Genomic DNA, 22,182 nt, shown 5'->3' with positions numbered 1-22,182 from the left:
AAGGATTGAACTTTGTTCTCAAAGTTTCTTAACCTGGTGCCATTTTCTTTACCAGCTCATTTGACAGATGAAGAAACTGAGGCAAACAGGGTGACTGGTCCAGGGTCACACAGCTAATAAGTGTCCGTGACTGAATTTGAATTCAGGAAGATGAATTTTCTTGACTCCAGGCCTAGTGCTCTATCTACTGTACCACCTAACTGTCCTCATATACCCTAGAAATACTTTTTCTTAATTTAGAAACAAAAAACAAAACCAGAGAATCCCAGGAACAAACAAACAAACAAAAAGCTAAAGGAAGAAGAAAGAACATCTCATTTGCAGTCAGAAAACCTGGGTTCAAATCCTCACTCAGTTACTTATTATCTTTTTAACATTTAGGCAGACATGAACTCACATCCCTGGACTTTAGTTTTCAAATTCCCCAGCTGAGAAGATTGGACAATTGATGATCTCTTAGCTCTTTTAGCCCTAAATGTTACAATGCTATACATTTGTCTGTAAAAAAAAATAAGCTGCAGGAATGTAGGAACTTTCCCAATTAGGTAGGATTAGGTTCCAGCAGAGGCCCAAGGGATGCATTGTGGGAAAAGATAATTAGGTCTAGCATCATCCACAAAGCTAATTATTGAGTGTTTCTTCTATCCTAGCTTCCCTTTCTACTCATGCTCTGCGTCTGTCATTCATTCTTTTGTCCAAATGCTTCCTGAATTTACTTCTATTTTTATACTGAATTTGGATAGAAAAAAAGTACATATTTATTTTCACAATCTTTAAATGAAGTTGACATTTCCTTCAATTATTTAAAAACGTGATTCTGAGAAGAACACCACAGTCTTCACCAGACTGCCAGAGTTCCAGGACACAAAAACGGTTAAGAAGCCCTAAGAATGATGAATTTCCTAAGTTTATGATGCAGAGTGTTACTTCTCAGCGAAAAGTAACACGGTGTGGGGGAAGGAACACTACTGAACTTGGCCTTAACATTTGGGTTCTAACCTTTGCTCCACCACTTAGTTAGCGAAGTCACTTTAACTTTCTGAGCCTCATTTTACTCACTTTCTACCTCAGAGACAATCAGACATCAATTTACTTTTCTGAGAAATAAGGTGGTTGCTAGTTGAATACTGATTCCATCAATTAACAAACATTTATTAAATGTCTGCAATATTTTGCTGTTGTTGATATATGTATATATATATATACACACATACACATATATACACACATTTGTATATATATATATGTATATATACACACACATATACACATATATACACACATATGTATATATGTACACATGTATATGTATATATATGTAGGTATATATGCATATATATATATAACATGTATATTTGTATATCTACATATATAGATTATTGTATCTATACCTATAAAGTGGTTTGTAAGACATGTACATATAAGATATTATTAATTACCTAAAACTCCTTTTCTTTATCCAGAGCATTTGGGGATGTTTTCTGCCCATAACCTCTTCTTAAAGGAATGAAAACCCATTTCCCTGCTGTCTCAGTCTACAAATCCAAACCAAATGACCTGCCGGCAAAGTTTAAAGCTATGTCTCTACTTCCCATTGTGTTCTTTGTATCCAAGAAAAAAGATCCCCTACATCTCCCACCCCTATCTCTGATATCAACTCATGCTGCAAATCTCTTGTCTTTTGTTTTGCAACAGGTGTTAATTCTTTCCAAGTCTACATGGCATATAAAGATCTCTACCAGATGTCTGACAGCCAGGTATTCATGTCTTATCCATACAGGCTCCCCAAGGCCATTGTGAAATTTTCAGCATGAGCATTTACACCTTGGAAATAAACAACATTATAGATTGGGGCTTGATTTATTATTTTGTCGATTGATTAGGGTAAAGAAAGTGATGGAGAAAATATTAATAATTCAGAGTAAACTTAAAAATGTGTCTTGAATTTTCAGATAACTGGTTGTTAAACATTTACTAGCACATCCCTAGACAAGTCATACATGTTAGACTTCTGAATGTGGCATTTGCCTTTAGTTTAATTGTTACTGACCTACCCTTTGGGTCCTTTAATTAGGCAATAGAAAATAGGAAAGATCAACACTAATGCTCAGTGTCTTATTTTTCTTCTTGTGATTGCAGAAAATAGTACTCACACACATGATTTAGGGTGACCTTCTTCACCACCTGTTGACATTATTCAGACAATCAGACATCAGTTTACTTTTCTGAGAAATAAGGTGGTTACTAGTTAAATACTGACTCCATCAACTAACAAATATTTATTAAAGATATGCAGTATTCCGTAACTTGAATTAGGAAACTGGAGTCAGTGGTTACAGTGAGTGGTTCTTTGGGTGTGACCTCATAAGTGAAAGTGGGAGGGATACAGTGCAGAGCTTGAGACCATGGCAGGGCCTGGTTAAATTGCTTACTCAAAAGTCGACTTGTCTGGACTCTTCCCTTGTTCACAAATGTGTGCGGACATTTCTGGTGCTCTCCTGGTTTGCAGAGTGTGTTGGAAATGCCAAGGCTGAGGTGCAGTGGACTCAAAGAAGTGCAAGGATGTAATAATTACCATCCTTTCCTGGCCAGTGTTTTATCTAAGAAGCTGGTTGGTTCTGGCAGTCATTCACTGAAACACTGAACTTGGAGCCAGGAAGACCTCGGTTTGAATGTGGATCTGCTTCACCCTGGACAAATGACTTAATTTCCCTCAGCTTCAGCTTCCTCATCTATAAAGTGGGGATAATAGTGATATCTATCTTACGGGCTTTTGTAAGGATCAAATGACAATAATTATGTAAAGCCCTACGTAAACCTTAAAGTGCTATGTACGTGTTACCTGTTTATTATAATGTATATGTCAGATTATTCTAAAAAATATTTGAGTAAATCTGCCTAGAACTCTACTTTCTCAAAATATATTCAATTTAGAACAAAGAAATCTGATGTGGAGAAACAGTGCTATGAATATCATGCTTCCTGAACAAATTGAAGGAGAAAACTCACTTTTTGTTGAAAATCATTTATAAAAAATATCGACTGTATTATTTGGAGTTTAGGCTCATTCTTCTTTGTTTCTTCTCCAGCTCTATGAAGCATTCACATTCCTAAAAGGGCTTGGTGCAGTCATTTTAGTCCATGCTGAAAACGGAGATTTGATAGCTCAGGTAAGTAAGTAATGGGCTTGCTTCTCCATCTCCAATGAAAAAATGAGGGTAAGTCAACCAAAAAGTACCTAATATGGTCCAGAAACTGGCCCTGGAATACAAAGATAAAATCCAGATGGTTCCTGCCCTTGTTTTGCTTTTATTCAGTGGGGGAGGAGGAATACAGCAGGTTCACAAATTAGTGTAGACAAGGAATAAGATATGAGTTCTAATCCTGACTTACCATACATTTACCTGTATAACCTTGGTTGTGTTCCTTTCCTTGAGTATCTACTTCCCTGACTGTAAAATGGGGACTATGGCATTGCTTACCTTTGAATCCTGTTTCATGATAAGAGATGGATAATGTGGTTTTAAGCTTTTTTAAAAAGTTTTTTCATTGTGGTTATTGCTTTTCATTGTTTATAATTTCAAAGAAAATAATGCTACTCTTAGTCAATATAATCATTTTTAAACTCCTTTATTATAAATTAGAAACCTGAGTCTCACAGATATTCTTTTATCCATTTCTCCTTTTTAAAGTATAAATAGCTTATTTAAATATCATGTGAGAGATGTTTAAATTTCATACTTTTAAAAGTTTTTTTTCTTTTAATTTGGTATTGATTTTGATTTTTGGTAAGAAGTCAAGGTCCTGATCATACACAGATAGCGAGTTTGGAAGTGATACCCATTTGTTTCCTGTCTATTCTAGTTAAATTCAGTTTTTGAGATGTCACTTGGTGAGTATGATCAAACTTCCCACTTTCTTGGAAAAAAAAATGAACATTATATAGGCCTGAGATATTTGAGGAGTCTTCATGGTTTTGACTTCTTTTGTGACTTAGTACCAAGTCATGTTTTTCAACATATTTTCCACCATTCTCCCTTTTGCAGTGAATACTAATGTATGTGTTAATTAAATGTGAAGAGACTTGATCACCCCATTATAGGCTTTCTTCACCTCCTCATCCTCTGTAACCGATGTTAATATTTAAGATCCAATTATCTACATGGGGTCTTTTACTTAATACTCATTATGAACATTATCATGTGTGTTCAGCCCTTTCAGTTGTATGGATCAAAAGATTTAGGGTTCAAATCATTGCCTTATTACCAGTCTCTCCTTGGAACAAATTGCTTAACTTCTGTGGGCCTTAGTTTCTTAATGTATAATAAATTATTAATTTGTAATAAAGGAGTTGATAAAATTGATTGCATTTCATCATGCATCTAAAAACAAGAAACATCGTACCACAGAACACTTGAACAACTTGCTTTCTCTTGCTTCCTTTGGACAAACGATAAAAATATATGAATGTGCATATGCATATGTATATGTATATAGGTATGTGTTTATATAGACACATATACACACACATATACATATATGTACATACATACCCAAAACCCCCACAGACTTCACCAACTCCTTAGATTCAGATTCCTTATTTTCTGGTTTCATTTATAAAAACAGTATCAGTAGGATTACATTTCTTCAATAATATGTCGGAGCTGTTAATTCAGCCCTCTGTGAAATAATCCATAATAGCGTAAAAATAAAAGAATAATATAGCAGGATATATTGACTTGTCCCAAGTTTATCTTCACCTGAACACCACTATGAAATGAGAACAAAATAACAACCACAATAATAACAGTAACAAAATAACAACAATGATAGCAATAGCAGCAGCAGCAGCAGCAGCAGTAGTAGCAGTAGTGGTAGTGGTAGTAATGGTAGTAGCAGTGGTAGTAGTGGTGGTGGTGGTGGTGGTGGTGGTGGTAGTAGTAGTAGTAGTAGTAGTAGTAGTAGTAGTATAGTAGTAGTAGTAGTAGTAGTAGTAGTAGTAGTAAAGTACCTGAATGTAAGTGGCAGAAAAATTGAAAGAAAATGGAATGGAATTTATGCAATTTGGCCCCATCATAAGCTAAAAAGGGTTTTTTTTTTCTCTTGTCTTCCAGGAACAAAAACGAATCTTAGAAATGGGAATTACAGGCCCTGAAGGACATGCTCTGAGCAGACCTGAAGAGGTAATGAAATGTAGTTTATTTCCAGTTGAAAACTGAAATTTTACTATTTCCACTCACACACACATGCAGAAGACATTCTCTCAGCCTTTTTTGTCCTCTGTTGGCACTTAGTGGCAAGAGCTTGTTGGCAAAACTAGGAAGCTGGCATGGCTGATCTTCAGCTATACCTACTTTTTCATCATTCTCACCCCGACCCCTCCATACCTCTGCCAATATTGAAAAGCCTTATGCTGCCCACAGCTTCCCAGCCTACCTTCCCCCTAAAATGGCTACTTGTCTCTTGGCACAGTGTCTCAATGCTCTTAACAATAACAATCCTTAATTAAGTGCTTGCTGTATACAGAATTACTCTGCTAAGCACTTAGGGAGACACAAAGTTTAGATATGATTGCTGTTCTCTTGGAGTTTGGAGTCTGCATTGGGGTATGATGTAAACAGATACCTAAAATTTGCCCTTAAAATTCAAATGTAATAAGCATTTACCAAGTGCCTACTCTGTGCAGAGCAACTGTGCCAGCTGCTGAGGGAGACACAAAATTTAGGCACCATCTCTGCCCTCACTGAGTCTTCAGTCCAATAGTAAGATAACTCACAGACATATAACTAAGATATAATTGATAGACATATAAATATGCATATATGTGTGATATGTCTGTGTGTGCATGCACAAACACTACTAAGAAGTATAAAACAAAGTAATAGATGAAACCTGAGGGAGAAGGCCATTACTAACTGGAGCATAGGACTCCTCTTCTCTTTTCACCATGAGACCTTACAATTCCTGTGCCCCATTTCTTCAAAGCCTCATTCTCCTTGGTGATGGCAGGCAGCTGGGGAAAGCTTGTCAGAAAGAAACCCAGGCTAAGAGTCAGAGGATATGTGTTCTGATTTTGCTCTGCCATGAAGCCTGTGTGACTTTGGGAAAGTTATGTCTTCTTTGACCCTCAATTTACTTCTTTTGTCCTCAATCCCTTCCTCTCTTTGAGAACCATTTTCTTTTCTCTTTCCTTTCAGCTGGAAGCAGAAGCTGCTTTCCGAGCCATCACCATAGCCAGTCGAATCAATTGCCCCGTCTATATCACCAAGGTGATGAGCAAGAGTGCTGCAGACATAATTACCCTGGCAAGGAAGAAAGGTACTGACTTCACGTCCTCCTCCCCCATTCCCTGCCTAGATGCTGTTTGTGTGGCTGGTCGGAGCCACTTATCACTAGGGAATGGATGGTGGCCATGATTGCCTAGCTTTCAAAGGAATCATCTTTCTATATTCAATCAACTGCTAATTGTTTCTGGTTGTTAGGGGAAATAAGGGCATGGATAATAAAAATATACAACTAATAAAATGATCTCCCTTGTTGTTTTGGGAGTCAATGGTTTCAAGATGTTCCCCCCTTTAAATCTTTCCTAAGAACTTATTGTCAGTTTCCTAGGGGATCTGATAGCTACTAACTATCTGTGGCAGAAAAAGCCCTAAGATTTAGGGCACAAATAAAACACAGTCCCTGAAGGTCCAACTGTGTCCTTTTTCTATACTTCGGATTGCTGTATTTCTTGGCCTTCATTGGTAGCTAGTACAAAAGGTGACTATGTGTTATTGAATAAGAACTCCTTTCTGAGATTTGTGTTGTGGTTGGTTCAACTGTGTGTGTATGTGTGTGTGTGTGTGTGTGTGTGTGTGTGTGTGTGTGTGTGTGGATGCATGTGCTCACAATGGGTTACCTTCTGAGTTGAAGCTTAAGGCTCTGGTCCAAGGGATACAGACTTGCTCTTTATACTTGAGAAGAGTAGATGCTTGTTGGGGGCCATGGTGGTTTGTGATTTATCGTCTCTGGTAAAAATGATTCATGAGTTAGGAGGAGAGGGGCCAAGCTAGTCAGGTTATTAAAGATGGTGGGCACAGATGGGAAGTGGCCCTAGAGAAGTCTAGCTAGACTTCTGTTTGGAAGTGTGGTCACAAAGCTTCCATATCCCTAGCACTGAGAGGTCTTAGGAATAGACAATATCTTCATACGTGTCCACACACGGAAGAGCTAACTAGTTCAAGTTTCACTCTCACCTAGTTATTGGTGAAAACGCCAATGAGAGGTGACATGGCTGGTATCTAGGGAGCTGTAAGGAAAGAGATAAATGAATGATCAGCCATTGGAATAACTAAGTTTGCTTTTCCATTCATGCCCTTGAACTTGACCAAGTGACTACCATCAGATTCCTTCGAATAAGACTGAAAAATTTTGGTATGGGAATCTGTGAAAAAGATTATCAGGGCCAGTTTTTGCATCTGTAAAATGGGGCTAATAATGCCTATATTTTGTAGATTGTGAAGTTATATAAAGCTATATTACTACTATTTTCATACCACCATCTGGGGTAACAGATGGATGGCTATGAAAACATAAATTTTTGGAAGTATTTACGAAGTATGCTTTGGTCTGGAATCTCTTGAAGGTATTATGGAGGGCTTCTGTTCCCCTTCCTATTATGTAGGATTTCAGACTGCAAGAGATTTTGTTGATCATGTACTCCAACCTCTTTTTATAGATGAGGAAACTGAGGCTGAGAGCCTTGTCTGAGACCACAGAGTGAGTTGTTCGGTCATATCCGACTCTTTGTGACCCTGTGGATCATATTGTCTATGGGGTTTTCTTGACAAGGATACTGGAATAGTTTGCCATTTCCTTTTCCAGTGGACTAAAGTAAACAGAGGTTTAAGTGACTTGCCAGCACAGCTGGGAAGTATCTGAGGCCAGATTTGAACTCAAAGAGATGAGTCTTTCTGATTCCAGACACAGAACCCTACCCACTGTGCCAGGCAATGAGTCTTTCTGATTCCAGACACAGAACCCTACCCACTGTGCCAGGCATTGTGCTAAGTGCTTTGCAATTATTATCTCATTTGATCCTTACAACAATCCTGGGAGGCAGGTGCTATTAATATTCCTATTTTACAGATGAGGAAACTGGGACAAATAGAGGTTAAGTGACTTGCCCAGGGTCTCACAGCTAATAAATATCTGAGGTTGAATTTGAACTCAGGTCTTCCTAACTCCAGGCCTAATGCTCTATCTACTATGCCACCAGAACCCAGGTCTTCTGACTCCAAGTCCAGGGTTCTTTGAACTATGCCATTCTGTCTATATTTTTGTACCAAAATGGATGTTTGCAGTCTCTGGGACTTCCAATGATAATAATTGGCTGACCAGTCACTTCTCACTCTTTTAGGTCACTTACGTTGTTATTGGCACATGCATTCTATAGAAGTAAGTCACAGGAGATGGCTAGGAGGTCATAGAAAATTAATACGCATACATATTATATTCATATATATGTATATGAATGTGTGTGTGTGTGTGTGTGTGTGTGTATTTAACCCATCACATTCTCTCTTACCCAAGGTCCTTTAGTTTTTGGAGAACCAATTGCTGCAAGTCTAGGGACAGATGGGACCCACTATTGGAGCAAAAACTGGGCCAAGGCAGCAGCTTTTGTGACATCCCCACCACTGAGCCCGGATCCCACAACTCCTGATTACCTGAACTCTCTCTTAGCCTGGTAAGCATCACTGAGTAGAAAGTGCTATGCAGAATTGGACTTGGGGCGTGGGAAGGTTAAGATAAAAGATATTTTTAGATTTCCCTCACCCTCTTTTTTTATCCATCTCTTTCATCCTTTCCTTTTTTCCTTCCTTCCTTCTTCCTTCCTTCCTTCCTTCCTTCCTTCCTTCCTTCCTTCCTTCCTTCCTTCCTTCCTTCCTTCCTTCCTTCCTTCCTTCCTTCCTTTCTTCCTTCCTTCTCTTCTTCTCCTTTCCTTTCTTCCTCTTCCCTTCTTCTTTTCCTTTCATTTTGGGTCCCTCTCCTTGAATATTTGTATGATTTTCTCCTCCTAATATAGGATCATTTTGAAATGAAGTGTATACATATGTCTATGTATAGCACAGATTCTGGACCTATGATTTCATTGGAACTTCCTTCATAAGAAAACTGCTAGAACAAGAGCTGTGAGAGTCTAGAAGAGAGTGTACATACTCCAGCCTGCCTGGGGATCAGGACAAGGCACAGACCAGTGCAGTCCTAGGGGCTCGGCTGGTTAAGAGGAGTGAGGAATGTTAGGGGATACTCATCCTGCAATCATCAGTCAAGTTAATTCTTGCTCAAACCTCACTCCATTGTGGGTAAAAGGAGTGGGAAGTCTCAGGTGGGTAGATGACTAGTGTTATGTGTTTAGGAAGAACGGCACCACTGTCCATGCTAAGTGCCTGTTTCTGCCTAGTGGTCAAGGCAGGGGTCAAGAGAGTGATTATTAAAATAGCAATTATGAAGCCTTCATAGGTCACCAATAGTAACTAATCAGTAGACAAATTGGTTGCTGTGTAATGCCACCTGGTGGTCTCTGTGTGGAAGGACATTGGGACACAGAATCCGTTCATTCTGAACCAACTCATGCAGCCAAAAGGAGACGCCCAGATGAAGGGAATCCACATAAAATCCTCATCTTGTTTTATGCAATGATTTGAATCCCCTCTGCCATCAGAATTAAAGCTTTGAGAGTAGAGTAGAAAAAGTAAGGGATTTGGAGTGAGAAAATCTGGTTTCAAATCCTAGCTTTGATATTTGTAGCCCACGTGGCTTTGGGCCGGACACCTCCCTTCTTTTTTCTTCGTGTTTTACTTATGTAAAGAATGGAGGTGGGCTGCACTTTTCTACCTCTAAGTCCTATGAGTTAGTTACCTCCAGCTGACAAACTGCATTGAGCAAGCTGAATTTCCCTCCTTTCTTTATCCATGTCCTCACCCCACTTCCCCCTGGATATGCTCAGGAAGATAGACACAGACAGGAAACAACAAAGCAATAAGCCAGGCTAATGTGGAAATGCAATATTGTCAGTTTGCTTAAGCAAGACAACTGAAGAAAGACAATGGAAAATCAAGTATAGTTGGTTAAAAGACTTATGCAGTATTTGACCTATGCAACATTTATATAGTGCCTTTATAAACCTGTATTGGACTAGATGAAAACTCACTTGCCTTGTTCTTTAGCAAGGACAAACCATGTTCTATACTCACCAAACATTATTTTGATATGCAAACAATTCCTAAGCAAGATAACTATCAGTAACATAAATAATTGCTTTATTCTTTTACACCGAGTGAAGTATTAGCGCCTTAAAAAAACCACTTCTATATTAAATATATACATATATCCAATATACTTATTGAATTTATGTGTTTATTAAATGTGCGTATAGAATATATATAAATTCAATGTAAAGCATATATGTATACTTATACATATAAGCATATACATGTATACATGCGTTTCTACACGCATACATATATACACACTTACACATATGCACACATATGTACCCTAAAATTTGTTCAATTCATTAGTCACTCCATTCCCAATTCTCCAACATTTCCATTCAACATTTCAGTTATTATAGCCTAGTAGATTTAGATATGGAAGAGGCAGTTTTTCAGATAAGGAACTGAAGCCCAGATTGGTGGAGTGACTTACCTGCTGAGAGCCAGCAAGTCTAAAATTGGATGTGAATGGGGATCTTCCCCACTTCTGGTCCAGTGCTCTATGCAGACTACTGCCAAGGATGGCAGAATCTGTTACTTTTCCAAAGAGCAAAGACATTGCAAAGCAGTCCTGTTCTGACTTAGAATGTAAAATTGCGCCCTTTTCTCATTCTCAGTGGGGATCTTCAGGTGACAGGAAGTGGCCATTGTCCATACAGCACTGCCCAGAAGGCTATTGGCAAGGACAATTTCACCCTTATTCCTGAAGGAGTGAATGGGATTGAAGAGAGAATGACTGTTGTGTGGGACAAGGCTGTTGTAAGTAATCCCCAAGTTTCTTATCGATGAGCACCAGATAGGTCATTGTATTTGGCCAAGATTAAGATGTTGTGTGGTGGTTATTTGGGGCCGCTTCTCTTCAAGAGTTTCAGTAATACTGTTTCACCTGGAGTGGATAACTTGAAATCCTTACCCCTGTTATAATTATTTAGAAAACTGCCTTAGGTGTAAAAGAGCTGAAGCTGATTGGTTTTTAAAAAGCAATACTACCTAGTGCCATTAATTTGCTCTGCAAAAAATGTGTTAGGTGAAACAACCTTATAGAGGTAATCAGTTACATAAGAATAAGTAGATTGACTTTAAGATAGTTAATATTTCTGGAGTTCCAGTGCTAACTTGGCCTATTGTTCTTTCTGACATATATTTTACATAATAGGTTGAACAATGTTAGTTGTGAGATTTCACTGGGTTTTGGTGGTGTTACTCTGGGATTTGGCCCTATGCTGTGATTTGATGACAGTATAATAAGAGCTTGGTTATGCTACACTGAACTTTATGATATTGTAGTGGGGTTTGCTTTTAATGTATTAATGGCATTCTTGTAAAATAGGTTTACAAGAACCAAACCAAACAATGGTTTGGTTGGAGCAGTGGTAAGCATTGTTTTGCTAACATGTCCATATAATAAGATATGGCATTAGTATAGAATATGGGGATCTTTGTCATTCTTCAGGTTTTGTTTTGGACCTCTAGACACCTAATATAATAGAGATGGTGACTGAACTTGTGATTTCATTCCCAGCCGAGGAAACTTCCTTACCAATGCAGGACCTCCCTTCTTTGCTGCTTGTAGTCTGAGAAAGTTGCCTAGAACACTGGGAAGTTAACTGACTTGCCCAGGGTGACAGCCAGTATGTGGCAGAGATGTGGCAGTATGGAACTTGAACCCAGGTTTCCCAGACTCCAGCTCTCTTCATTTACACAATGCTTCTCACCTACTGTACTATACATTAATATAATAATAACATTCATTTAACACTTCATAGTTTTTAAAGTATTTTTCATAATTTCATTTAATCTTTGGAATTGTTTTGTAGTGTAGGTAGAACAGGTGGCATCATTCTCATTGTACAGATATTATCTATGAGGGGTCAGACCAAAACCTAAATCTACAAGTTTCTATTCAAATGATCTTTGCATTGTGGCCCATGAATTACCAGGTACTTTTATTTCCTTTCATATTCCTAAACTGCTGTTCTTTCCAGAGCAGTGAGAGGCAGTCTAGATAGAAAGCTAATCCTGGAGTCAGGGAAACGTAGGTCCAATTCTAATTTCTATCACATATCGGTTGGTTTTCCCTTGGCAAGTCACTTAATTCAGGAACTTTCTAAGACAACAAGACAATGCTGATTTGCAGTAGGGGAGTGAGTTCTTCATTGAGTATTTCCTATTATATGAATGAAATCATAAGTCTGGTTAAAAAGAACTTAAAAAGCGGTTATGATCCCAATCTCTGATTTCCTCATAAGAAACCTTTCCTGGATGTTGAATCTTCTTCCACTGGTGTAAATCAGCAGCTTGTCTATGATTTAGAGACTGGACCAGCATTGCTCTGAAACATTAGGAAGGAACTCCTAGCAGTCAAGACTCCTGAGGCACATTGTGACATTTAACACATAACAGAATGGGCCAATCTGATCTCAACAGTGATCGGAGCAGAGTCTCAACAAACAGTATGTAATAAATGCGGCTGAAGCTGTCTCTGTAAGACCTTTTCATGACAGATCCAGATCCATCCTTTACTGCCCTAGGCCATGTAAGGGTACTGCCAAGTGCTTTCACAAGACAAAAGATCTTGGGAAACACCACAGAGATACAAAGTGTTCCACTCCCTACTGCCTTGCTGTTTGTAGATGAGGAAAAGTTGTAGTCAGAAACCCATGTCATGTAGTCCTGTTTTTCCCATGCCTTTGACATTTACATGAGTCTTATTCTCTCTCTGAAAGGAGTTTAAACCTCCAAAAGACAAAAAAGAGAAGAAATTACTGTACCAGGAAAAACAAAAAACTATTGACACTGGTAACAGCCTTCCTCCTCAGTAAATTCCATTACTCATTGAATTCACCTGTATTCTTGAACTACATAATGGTGTCTTATTGTTCAAGTGCTGACTTAGCTCATGCTACTTAAAGATGCCTTCTAGCAGAGTTGTGGTGTTGCTCTCTTTTATAACAACAATACTAACACATTGCTTTTGAATAATTAATTAAATGGTTGGAGAAACAACGCGCAGCTCCAATGAAGGCAATTTGTGCTACATGATGGAGGAGAGAGTTTTGAGCTTATATATTTATGTATCTTAATTCATTTCATCTCCAGAATAATCCTAGGTGGTAGGAAGTACAGGTATAATTATCTCCATCTTATAATCAATCAATAAACATTTAATAAGTGCCAAGCAGTGTGCTAAGTACTGGGGATACAGAGAGGCAAAAGATAGTCCCTGCCTTCAAGGAGCTTGCAGTCTTACAGATAAAAACACTGAAGCTCAGAGAGAGGAAAATATTTACCTTAAGTCTCATAGCTAGTAATTATCAGAGACAGTAGTGCAAGGATTATTAACCTCATTTTACCCAGAAAACTGAAGGTCAGAGATGGGGCAATGCCTTGCTTTAGGAATCACAGCTAGAAAATGGCAGAGCTGAGACTCAAATGCACATCTTTTGATTCCAGATCTAGAGTTCAAAATCCTCTGGGTTATGGATTCAGCTCAAACACTTGTTTTGATCCCAGAGTCATTGTTCTATGCGTTACTCCATGTCATCAATCTCCTTTTTTGGCAAGAAAAAAATCATTAAAAGCAAATTTTCTTTAGGCTACAGGCAAAATGGATGAGAACCAGTTTGTGGCGGTTACCAGCACCAATGCAGCCAAAATATTTAACCTGTATCCAAGGAAGGGAAGAATTGCTGTGGGCTCTGATGCTGATGTGGTCATCTGGGATCCTGACAAAATGAAGACTATCACTGCTAAGAGTCACAAGTCGGTGAGTGTGTTCCTTCTGGTTCAGAGCAGCTGGATATTTTTATAATGAAAACAAAAATCTCCTACTAGAAATAATTTGCAAAATGTTAAGGTCAGATGGCCATCACGTTGGTGAAATAAAGAAAGGACAAAATTTCTCCCCATGTTTATAATGAAAGCTCACATTTCATTAGCAGTTTAAGGTTTACAAAGATTCTTCTTCACAGTAAACCGGTGGGCTGGGTGGAGTAAAGGTTACAATCCCCATTTTGTAAATAAAGGCACTAAAGCCCACAGGTATTAAAACCCAAGATATCTAGCTACTATGTGTCAAAACCAGGATGAGAATCCCTTCCTTCTTACTTGAAACCCACTGCTTTGTTGACACCCTGCCTCTCCATTGTGGGGATAATTTTTAGCTACTTGGATTTTCATACTGACTATTCCTGGACTGGTAGAACCAATGTATTCATACATTATACAGACTTGATTGTCTCTTATTTTGAAGGTTCAGGTCAATGTGGGTCTCAGTTACAGAAAACTAGAAAGGAGTTGTAATCTGGGTGCCAAATTGAAGTCTTCTGACACCTTTGCACACTAGCAGTGCTGACTTTACTGACCTTTTGGGGCAGGGTAGGGGGGAGATGAACTCTGTGTTTTCTTAGGTCAATCAGCAAAAGAATGATCTTCACTTTTCTCTATGTTTTGTGTTAATTTAATGTTAATCCTTTCATTTTCTGTTTGTTGTTGGTCAGGACTTTATATTCAAAAGATCTGTGATTTCATTAGCAGGAATGCCCCCTCAGCTAATGGAGCCCACGGCCTTTCCATGTCTTGGTTTTCGTGAGTTGTTGTGGCCAACTTTTATATATGGGGATATAAAAGAATTTGGCGAATGACAGAAATTTTGCTGTTTCTTGATCAAGCCAAATCATTAACAGATCAGTGTTTATGTACAGGAAGAAAAACCCCAAAATATATACTTGAGGACTGGGCTTGGTCAACTCATTTTCCTGTGTGCTTCCTTCCTTATTTGCATTGTTTTTTGTCAATGCATCAATGATGTTTTCTGTTAGCATAAAAAAAAAAAGCTTTGCCAATACAAATGTTTGAAATGTCACTTAAAATAGTAGAAGTAGGAAGCCTTCCTCTGGTAGGTACTTCCTTGTGGTATGGAGGTGGTTCTAGGTTCTTGGGGGGGTATACTATAAGTTCTGGAAGGTTCTGCCAAGCCAGAAAAGGCCTCATGTATGGCTCTAATGATGGACCAAAGTTATGCTACCAAGGACCTGTCTCAATACATACAGAGAGGCTCACCAGAGAGGGTTGGGCACCAGGTGATGATTTTCTTGGCCACAGCAACTCACGAAGACTTGTTTCCTAAGATGTAGATGGGTTGAGTTCTAATTTAGTGAAGCCAGTACTCCTATATTGAAGGGATGGTGAATATTTTGAAGTCCATAGGCTTATCATTCAGGGTTATTCAAGGACTGCTTCCTGGAGGAGAAGGGTTTTTGAATGATAGTTTAAAAACTGGGAGGTTGTGAAGATGGATGTTTTATGGAAGAAAATCTTATAGGTAAGGGAGAGGCAAGGGATAATGTTATCACCAATGTTGAAAACTATCAAGCTCAGGTCGAGGTTCTTGGATCTTGTCTGGGAGGCTGTTAAAAATCTATTACTCGACTTTTTTTAATGTTTAGGCTGTTGAGTACAACATCTTTGAAGGAATGGAATGCCATGGATCCCCACTGGTAGTCATTAGCCAAGGGAAGATTGTATTTGAAGATGGAAATCTACACGTAAATAAGGGTATGGGTCGCTTCATACCTCGCAAGCCTTTCCCGGAATACCTCTACCAGCGTGTCAAAATAAGGAATAAGGTCAGTTTATGAGGAGTCTTGGGGTTAAGAGTTTGGGGTCTGTTCAACATGGATTGAGTGGGTCCCAGAATTCCCCTGGCATGGAGGCCAAAAGATTAGTTGTAGATATTTCAGGAGAGATTTGGGTTGGTGAGAAGATGTTATACTTGATTCCTTCCAGCTTTTTGTACACAATTATTCAATTACTTCTCCTTACAAGGCCTTGGCAAAATGAAAAAACAAACCAGTTTCTGTCTTCAAGGAACTTAAAATCTAGTAGAGAGTCTATGACATGAGAATAAGAAGTATACTACAGTGTAAACAGAATAAAGGAGAATACAAAGAAAAGGCGTTAGGAAATATTGAAGAAGGAGATCATAGAATCATAGGTCTAGCACTACAAGGGACCCCCCCAATGCCATTAAGTCAGTTACTTTATTGGACAGAGGAAGAAATTGAAGCCCAGGGAAGTCATGGGGTCCAGCGATAAAAGAGATCTTAGAAGTTGTCTAGTCCACACACTTCATTATATAGATGACGAGACTGAGGCCTAGGGAAGCAAAGTGAGTAACCCAAGGTTATGCTAGTAGTAAATATCACAACTGGAATATGAACCTAGGTCTTTTGTTTCCAGAGTCTGATTTTTCTGCTGTATCAGATTCAGGCTGCATCATGTCAGCCAAGGGGTGTGTGTGTGTGTGTGTGTGTGTGTGTGTGTGTGTGTGTGTGTGTGTGTGTGTGTGTGTGTAATGGGTCAGGCAGAGGAATGGGGGATAATGGGGAAGAAATGGAAGGATGTGGTACCTGAGCTAGCCCTTGAAGGAAGAGAAGGATTTCCACTGGTACATTTTAGAAGCATGAGGATTTGTACTTTATTTAAGAGCCTAGATATCTAAGGAAAGCCTGCTTCTGTTAGTATAGTATCTGTTAGTATATGTACATGTATATTTCATGTATATGGGAGAATTCTTACTCTTATTTCAACCCCTCCTCAATTTCCACAAACTCTAAATTAATTTCGTGTCATAGAATATGAGAATTCTGGAGCTGGATGGGACCTCAGGGGTCACCTAGACTAATTTGCAACTTAGCAGATATGTTACCTACAGCAGCCATGAGCAGTGGCCATTGAGTCGCCATCTGACAATTGATGGAGCCAGTGCCCTGGCAGCCATTCCACTTTTGGATAGCTTTAAGTATTAAGAATTTTTTTTTACATTGAACCAAAAATATCTGGTTTTTTACCCATTCATCCAGTGCTTAACACGATGCCTGATCCATAGTAGGTACTTAATACACATTTGTTGATTGACTGATTTGTTCTCATTCTACTTTGTGGGGCCAATTGAAACAACTCAAATCCCTTTTCTACATCTAATTCCCTGAAATACTTGAAGACAGCGCTCATTCCTTTCCCTCCCACTCCCACCCAAGGCACTTTTCTGGCTTATACACGCGTGTTTCCTTCATTGGATCCCATTTTACATGGCTTCCAGACCTCATTATTTTGACTCTTTCTTTTTGGTCATTCTTTTTGCTTAATCTTCTCCCTGATCTTGGCCAACTGGTTCCCAACATTTTTTGTAATCATGTATTCATTTAAAAATATTTATTGGGCATCTACTATGTGAAAATTTCTGTGTTGGGTACTGGGAACAAATATTAAAAATCTTCAGGGTTTCTGTCCCAAGAAGCATATACATCATATGTCATATGATATTATTGTTATAATATGATATGTTATATAATGTTATAAATAATATATAATAAATTTGAAGCATGATAAAATGTGATAGAAGCAAAGGGAGAATCCAGACAAAGTAGTGTAGAAATCACTTTCAAGTGGGAGGAATCAGAGAAGATTTCATGTAGGAAATGAAATCTAAGCTGGACCTTGAAGGTAGAAAAGAGTTTCAACATGCAGAGGTGAGGAGGGAATGTACTCTTGGTATTGGGGATGGGCTATATGAAATGAGGATGCCACTAGAGGGCAGGGCAACATCAGCTGCCAATGTTCCAATTGGACTGGAGCATAGAGCTATTGGAAGTAGAGTAACTTGAAATAAGGCTGGAAAATTACAACTCAAGCAGGGCATTGAATGGTAAGCTAAGGAGTTTGTATCTTAGATTATATCATGTTGTGTTATATTGAATATTATTTTATGTTTATTTTATTATACTATATTACATATATTATATATGTATATGTATATCTTTACGTTTTTATCTATCTTTATACATTAGAGCTTCAAGGGACCTTAGAGGTCATCTAGTCCAATCCAGTCATTTTACAGATGAGGAAACTATGGCCCAAGAAGTATACATGACTTGAGTAAGCTCATACAGGTAGTAGTAGGAAAGATGGTATTTGAACCCAGGTTCTTTGACTAGTAATGAGGGACCATTTAAGCCTTTTGAGCAGGGACATGGAATTGTCAGAGCAGTAATAGGGTGATTTCACTGATAGCTTTGTGAAGGAGAGAGAGAAAGTCCATAGACAGGAAGACCAGTTAAGAAGGTGTTATTATAATCTAGGTAAGAAGTAAGTCTTACTGGTGTCAATGGCAGTGGAGAGGAAGGGGAAGGTGTGGGGAATATTTAAAAGATTTAACTGACAGGTTCCATGATTTATTGAATGTGGAAGGTGAGGGAAAGGGAAGATAAAAGTCTAGGTGTGAGAAATTTATTTAGACACTAAATCATTTTTCTTTTACATGATTTAGGTCGGTGCATTACAAGGAGTTTCAAGGGGAATGTATGATGGTCCGGTCTATGATGTTCCAGCTACACCAAAATATGCAACTCCTGCTCCCTCTGCCAAATCCTCTCCTTCCAAACACCAGCCTCCACCAATCAGAAACCTCCATCAGTCCAATTTCAGTTTATCAGGTAAGGGAAGAGACAATAGTACCACCTTGGGAACCTCCGATAGAGAAAGTTGGCCAGCTGTCATTAGGGTCACTTTATTCTCATTTAGGAGAGCAAGATAGAGGTTATGGAGCAGAGAGGGAATTCTGTCTACAAGTAGGAAAGAATGGAAAGTGATTCAGATCATGTCACCAAAGATACATAGATAAAGACAGATAGATTCTTAATTTTTTTTTTGAGAGGCAATCTGGGTTAAGTGACTTGCCAGGGTCACACAGTAAGTGTCTGAGGCCAGATTTGAATACAGGTCCTCCTGACTCCAGGAGCAGTACTCCATCCTCTGTACCACCTAGCTGCCCCCACCAAAGCTATTACATAGGCTTTTTGAGGAGTTATAAAATGCTTGTGGTTCAGGAATCCCACACTTCTTTTGGTGACTGTTGTGAGTATGCCCTCCACTAACATATTCCTTGGTAGACAGGCCTCAGGATTTGCTCTAATCAAAAATGTTCCTCCCCTGGGGGCCAACCTTCTGCTGCTGAGACTACGCATTAAGTTGGACTGGTCTCCAGAAGAAAACCCCACAGTATGTTACTGGCCTTATGTCAATGGCTTTATGTCTTGATTGGACCTGCTATAGTTTGCAGGCCACTGATCAACTGTTAGGAGCTCTCGGGGCACTTCAGGCACTGATGAAGCATCAGAGAACTTTCATGAGAAAGATACAGTTTAGGTGATTATATTTTAAGAGCCTGTTGGCCTTTGAAGTGCCTGTTTTGCTGGAAACCGAGATAAATGCTCTTGTCTAAAATAACAGATTTTAGGCAATTCATCGAAACCTCTGGAAGAGATAGTGAAGAAAACTAGTAAGAAATAGTCTGAGTTCAAAGTGAAATGATTGTGATTAATCTACAGTTCTCCTTTATCATAGAATTCTATGTGCCAGAGGTGGGACTTAAAACCTAGTTTTCCTGGCTCCAAGGTCAGCTCTCCATATACAGTACTACATTATTCTGCCTCTTAACAAAACATTTCCCCTACAATAGTGCTGTAACATGGGGAGTATATGCACTCTTTCTCTTATTTTACAAGTAAAGAAACTGAGGCTCTGAGATGTTAAAGGACTTTCCCCTAGTCATGAAAATAGGAAGCATTGGAGGTCAGATTTGAATTCAGGCCTCCTAACTCTGGTTCCAGATTTCTTTCCACTATAGCACCCTGACTTAGAAATGCTATGCTATTGGGCTTTGATCTTCTCTTCCATTTCATAACTGGAGCTTTCTCAATCTTTCTTCTTGCTCAAGAAAAACTCCCTGAGGTGAACAAAGGTTATTGCCATTTCAGGACACGCCCTGCCCGTACATCAAACCCACTTTAATTCTTTCTCCATCTTTAGGATGCAAGAACCCAATTTACTCAGTGTTTCTCTTCCAGGGGCCCAGATAGATGACAACAACCCTCGCCGCACTGGCCATCGCATTGTGGCACCCCCTGGGGGCCGCTCCAACATCACCAGCCTCGGTTGAACTCTGAAGATGAATGGGTGGCCTAGAATGAAGGATTGCAGGAATCGCATCCAGCCCCTTTTATGTCAGTGTTATTTCGATCCACAGTTTTGTTTGGTACTAATGGGAAAAAAGAATGGTGTTTTTGGGATTGGTTCCCTCCTCCCCTTTTCTTTTTGCTATAGGAAGAAGTGATAATAGTGTGGTATATTTGCTTGGACCTACTTGCCTCCTCAACATTGTGTTTCCATCCCATAGTCACCTCAAAGCATGGTGCACCCGCTGGTCCTTTAGTGAGTCTGGGTTTTATCTTTGTCCTTGTACCTGAATGATGATGGTTCCTCTGCACCCTGTAGTTGTACTAGGATAGTGAATGCATGTTACGGAATTATTTATGCCAGTCTGTGAGTGAGTCCCATAGAACACATTGCCAATGACTGACCTAGACACAACACCATGATTAAAGGCCCTCACTTGACACATTGGAAACTCTTCAAAGGAAGAATTCCCTTCTCCCTGCGCGCCCCCACACGCACACACACGCGCGCGCGCACACACACACACACACACACACACACACACACACATGCATACTGCTCTGGTTTAAACCAGAAAGCAGCTCCTGTTGACATTATACAGTCAAGTTGCTTCAAGAGCATCTTCTGTTGATGTTGTCCAACAAGGCTGTTCCACGAACTGCTACTGTTGATGTTGTTCAGTAAGGCAGCTTTCTGAGCAGCTTCTGTCAATGCTGTCCATCAAAGAAACTCCAAGGATAGTTGCTGTTGACCTTGCCCAGTAAGACCATTCCCCTTTTCTCAGCTTTGAAGAGATATCCATGTCTTGTGTCCGAAAACCTGGTCTCTGTCACAACTGTAACTCCCCATAATGTACATTCTAGTCTGTTTTCATCGTGTCAGCTTTTGAGTTCAGGTGGAGCCAAGGATTATACATGGAAAGGCTGCTCCCCAACATACCATTAAGGCTCTGTCCCATGAGGCAGCAGCACTCTGGGTTTGCATGGGTTTTTGGGTACCTACGAGACGGCTGAAGTGGCAGTCTGATTTTTAAAGTTTTGTACAAAGTTTTCTTTTGAAATCACACACATTTTTACGTACTGATGCGGTCCCAGACTGACTTGTTGTGGCTCTTATTTCTGAATTCAAAGCTTGTGAAATAAACAAAATTAACTGATCTGTGAACTAGACTGTGGAATTTTTCTTCTTCCCTATAATTGGATGCTTTGTGGTCATAGTCCCATAACCTCCACCCCCTTAACAGTAAGTAAAGATAATTTTATGGCCCTGGTGTGTATTTGCTTTCAAAGAGAAGGAACAGATACAAGCAGTGAAACTGGAGCTGTCCAACATCAAACTTCACCTGTTGTATAACGCATACTACGGTAGGTGGTGAAGCTGGCTAGAGCACTGGACTTAGAATCAGGGAGACTCCTCTTCTGGAATTCAAATCTTGCTTCAGATACTTACTAGCTATGTGATCCTGGGTAAGTCACTTAACCCTGTTTGCCTCAGTTTCCTCATCTGTAAAATGAGCCGAAGAAGGAAATGACAAACCACTCCAGCATCTCTGCCAAGAAAACTCCAAAATGGGGTCACAAAGAGTCAGATACGACTGAAACAACTGAACAACAACAACAACAACAACCACAAAATGCATAGAATCAATGGGTAAGGGAAAGGAATAAGCATTTATAGAGTGCCTACTGTGTGCCAGATTTTTTTTTTTATAAATATCTGTAGAGAAGTTAAGGCACAATGAATTTCCCAAGTTTCTCTCTGATTATAATGAAGACAAAACATGACTCTAAAAGCACTAAATAATAATAATAATAATAATAATAATAATAATAATAATAATAATAACTGATTTCCTGTTCAGAGTTCCTTTTTAGATACTGGGGAGATACAAAGTTTAGATAAA

General features: G+C 39.1%; 1 protein-coding gene across 1 annotated transcript in view; it reads left to right on the top strand.

The window, feature by feature from the left end:
• The window catches only part of CRMP1 (collapsin response mediator protein 1), an 80,131-nt gene extending 58,688 nt beyond the window's left edge, over positions 1–21,443 (top strand). Inside the window, 10 exon segments of the mRNA XM_020992296.2 lie at positions 1,696–1,757; positions 3,090–3,170; positions 5,115–5,183; positions 6,198–6,318; positions 8,575–8,731; positions 10,880–11,021; positions 13,858–14,028; positions 15,710–15,889; positions 18,592–18,757; positions 20,171–21,443. Of these exon segments, the coding sequence (XP_020847955.1) occupies positions 1,696–1,757; positions 3,090–3,170; positions 5,115–5,183; positions 6,198–6,318; positions 8,575–8,731; positions 10,880–11,021; positions 13,858–14,028; positions 15,710–15,889; positions 18,592–18,757; positions 20,171–20,262 (1,241 nt within the window). The 3' untranslated portion in view covers positions 20,263–21,443.
• Positions 21,444–22,182: the final 739 nt, after the last annotated feature.

Source organism: Phascolarctos cinereus, unplaced genomic scaffold, assembly GCF_003287225.1.
Source record: "Phascolarctos cinereus isolate Bilbo 61053 unplaced genomic scaffold, phaCin_HiC Scaffold_9;HRSCAF=440, whole genome shotgun sequence".
NCBI lineage: Eukaryota > Metazoa > Chordata > Mammalia > Diprotodontia > Phascolarctidae > Phascolarctos > Phascolarctos cinereus.
The sequence above is the reverse complement of the archived record's forward strand: the minus strand, read 5'-3'. Positions and strand labels throughout refer to the sequence as shown.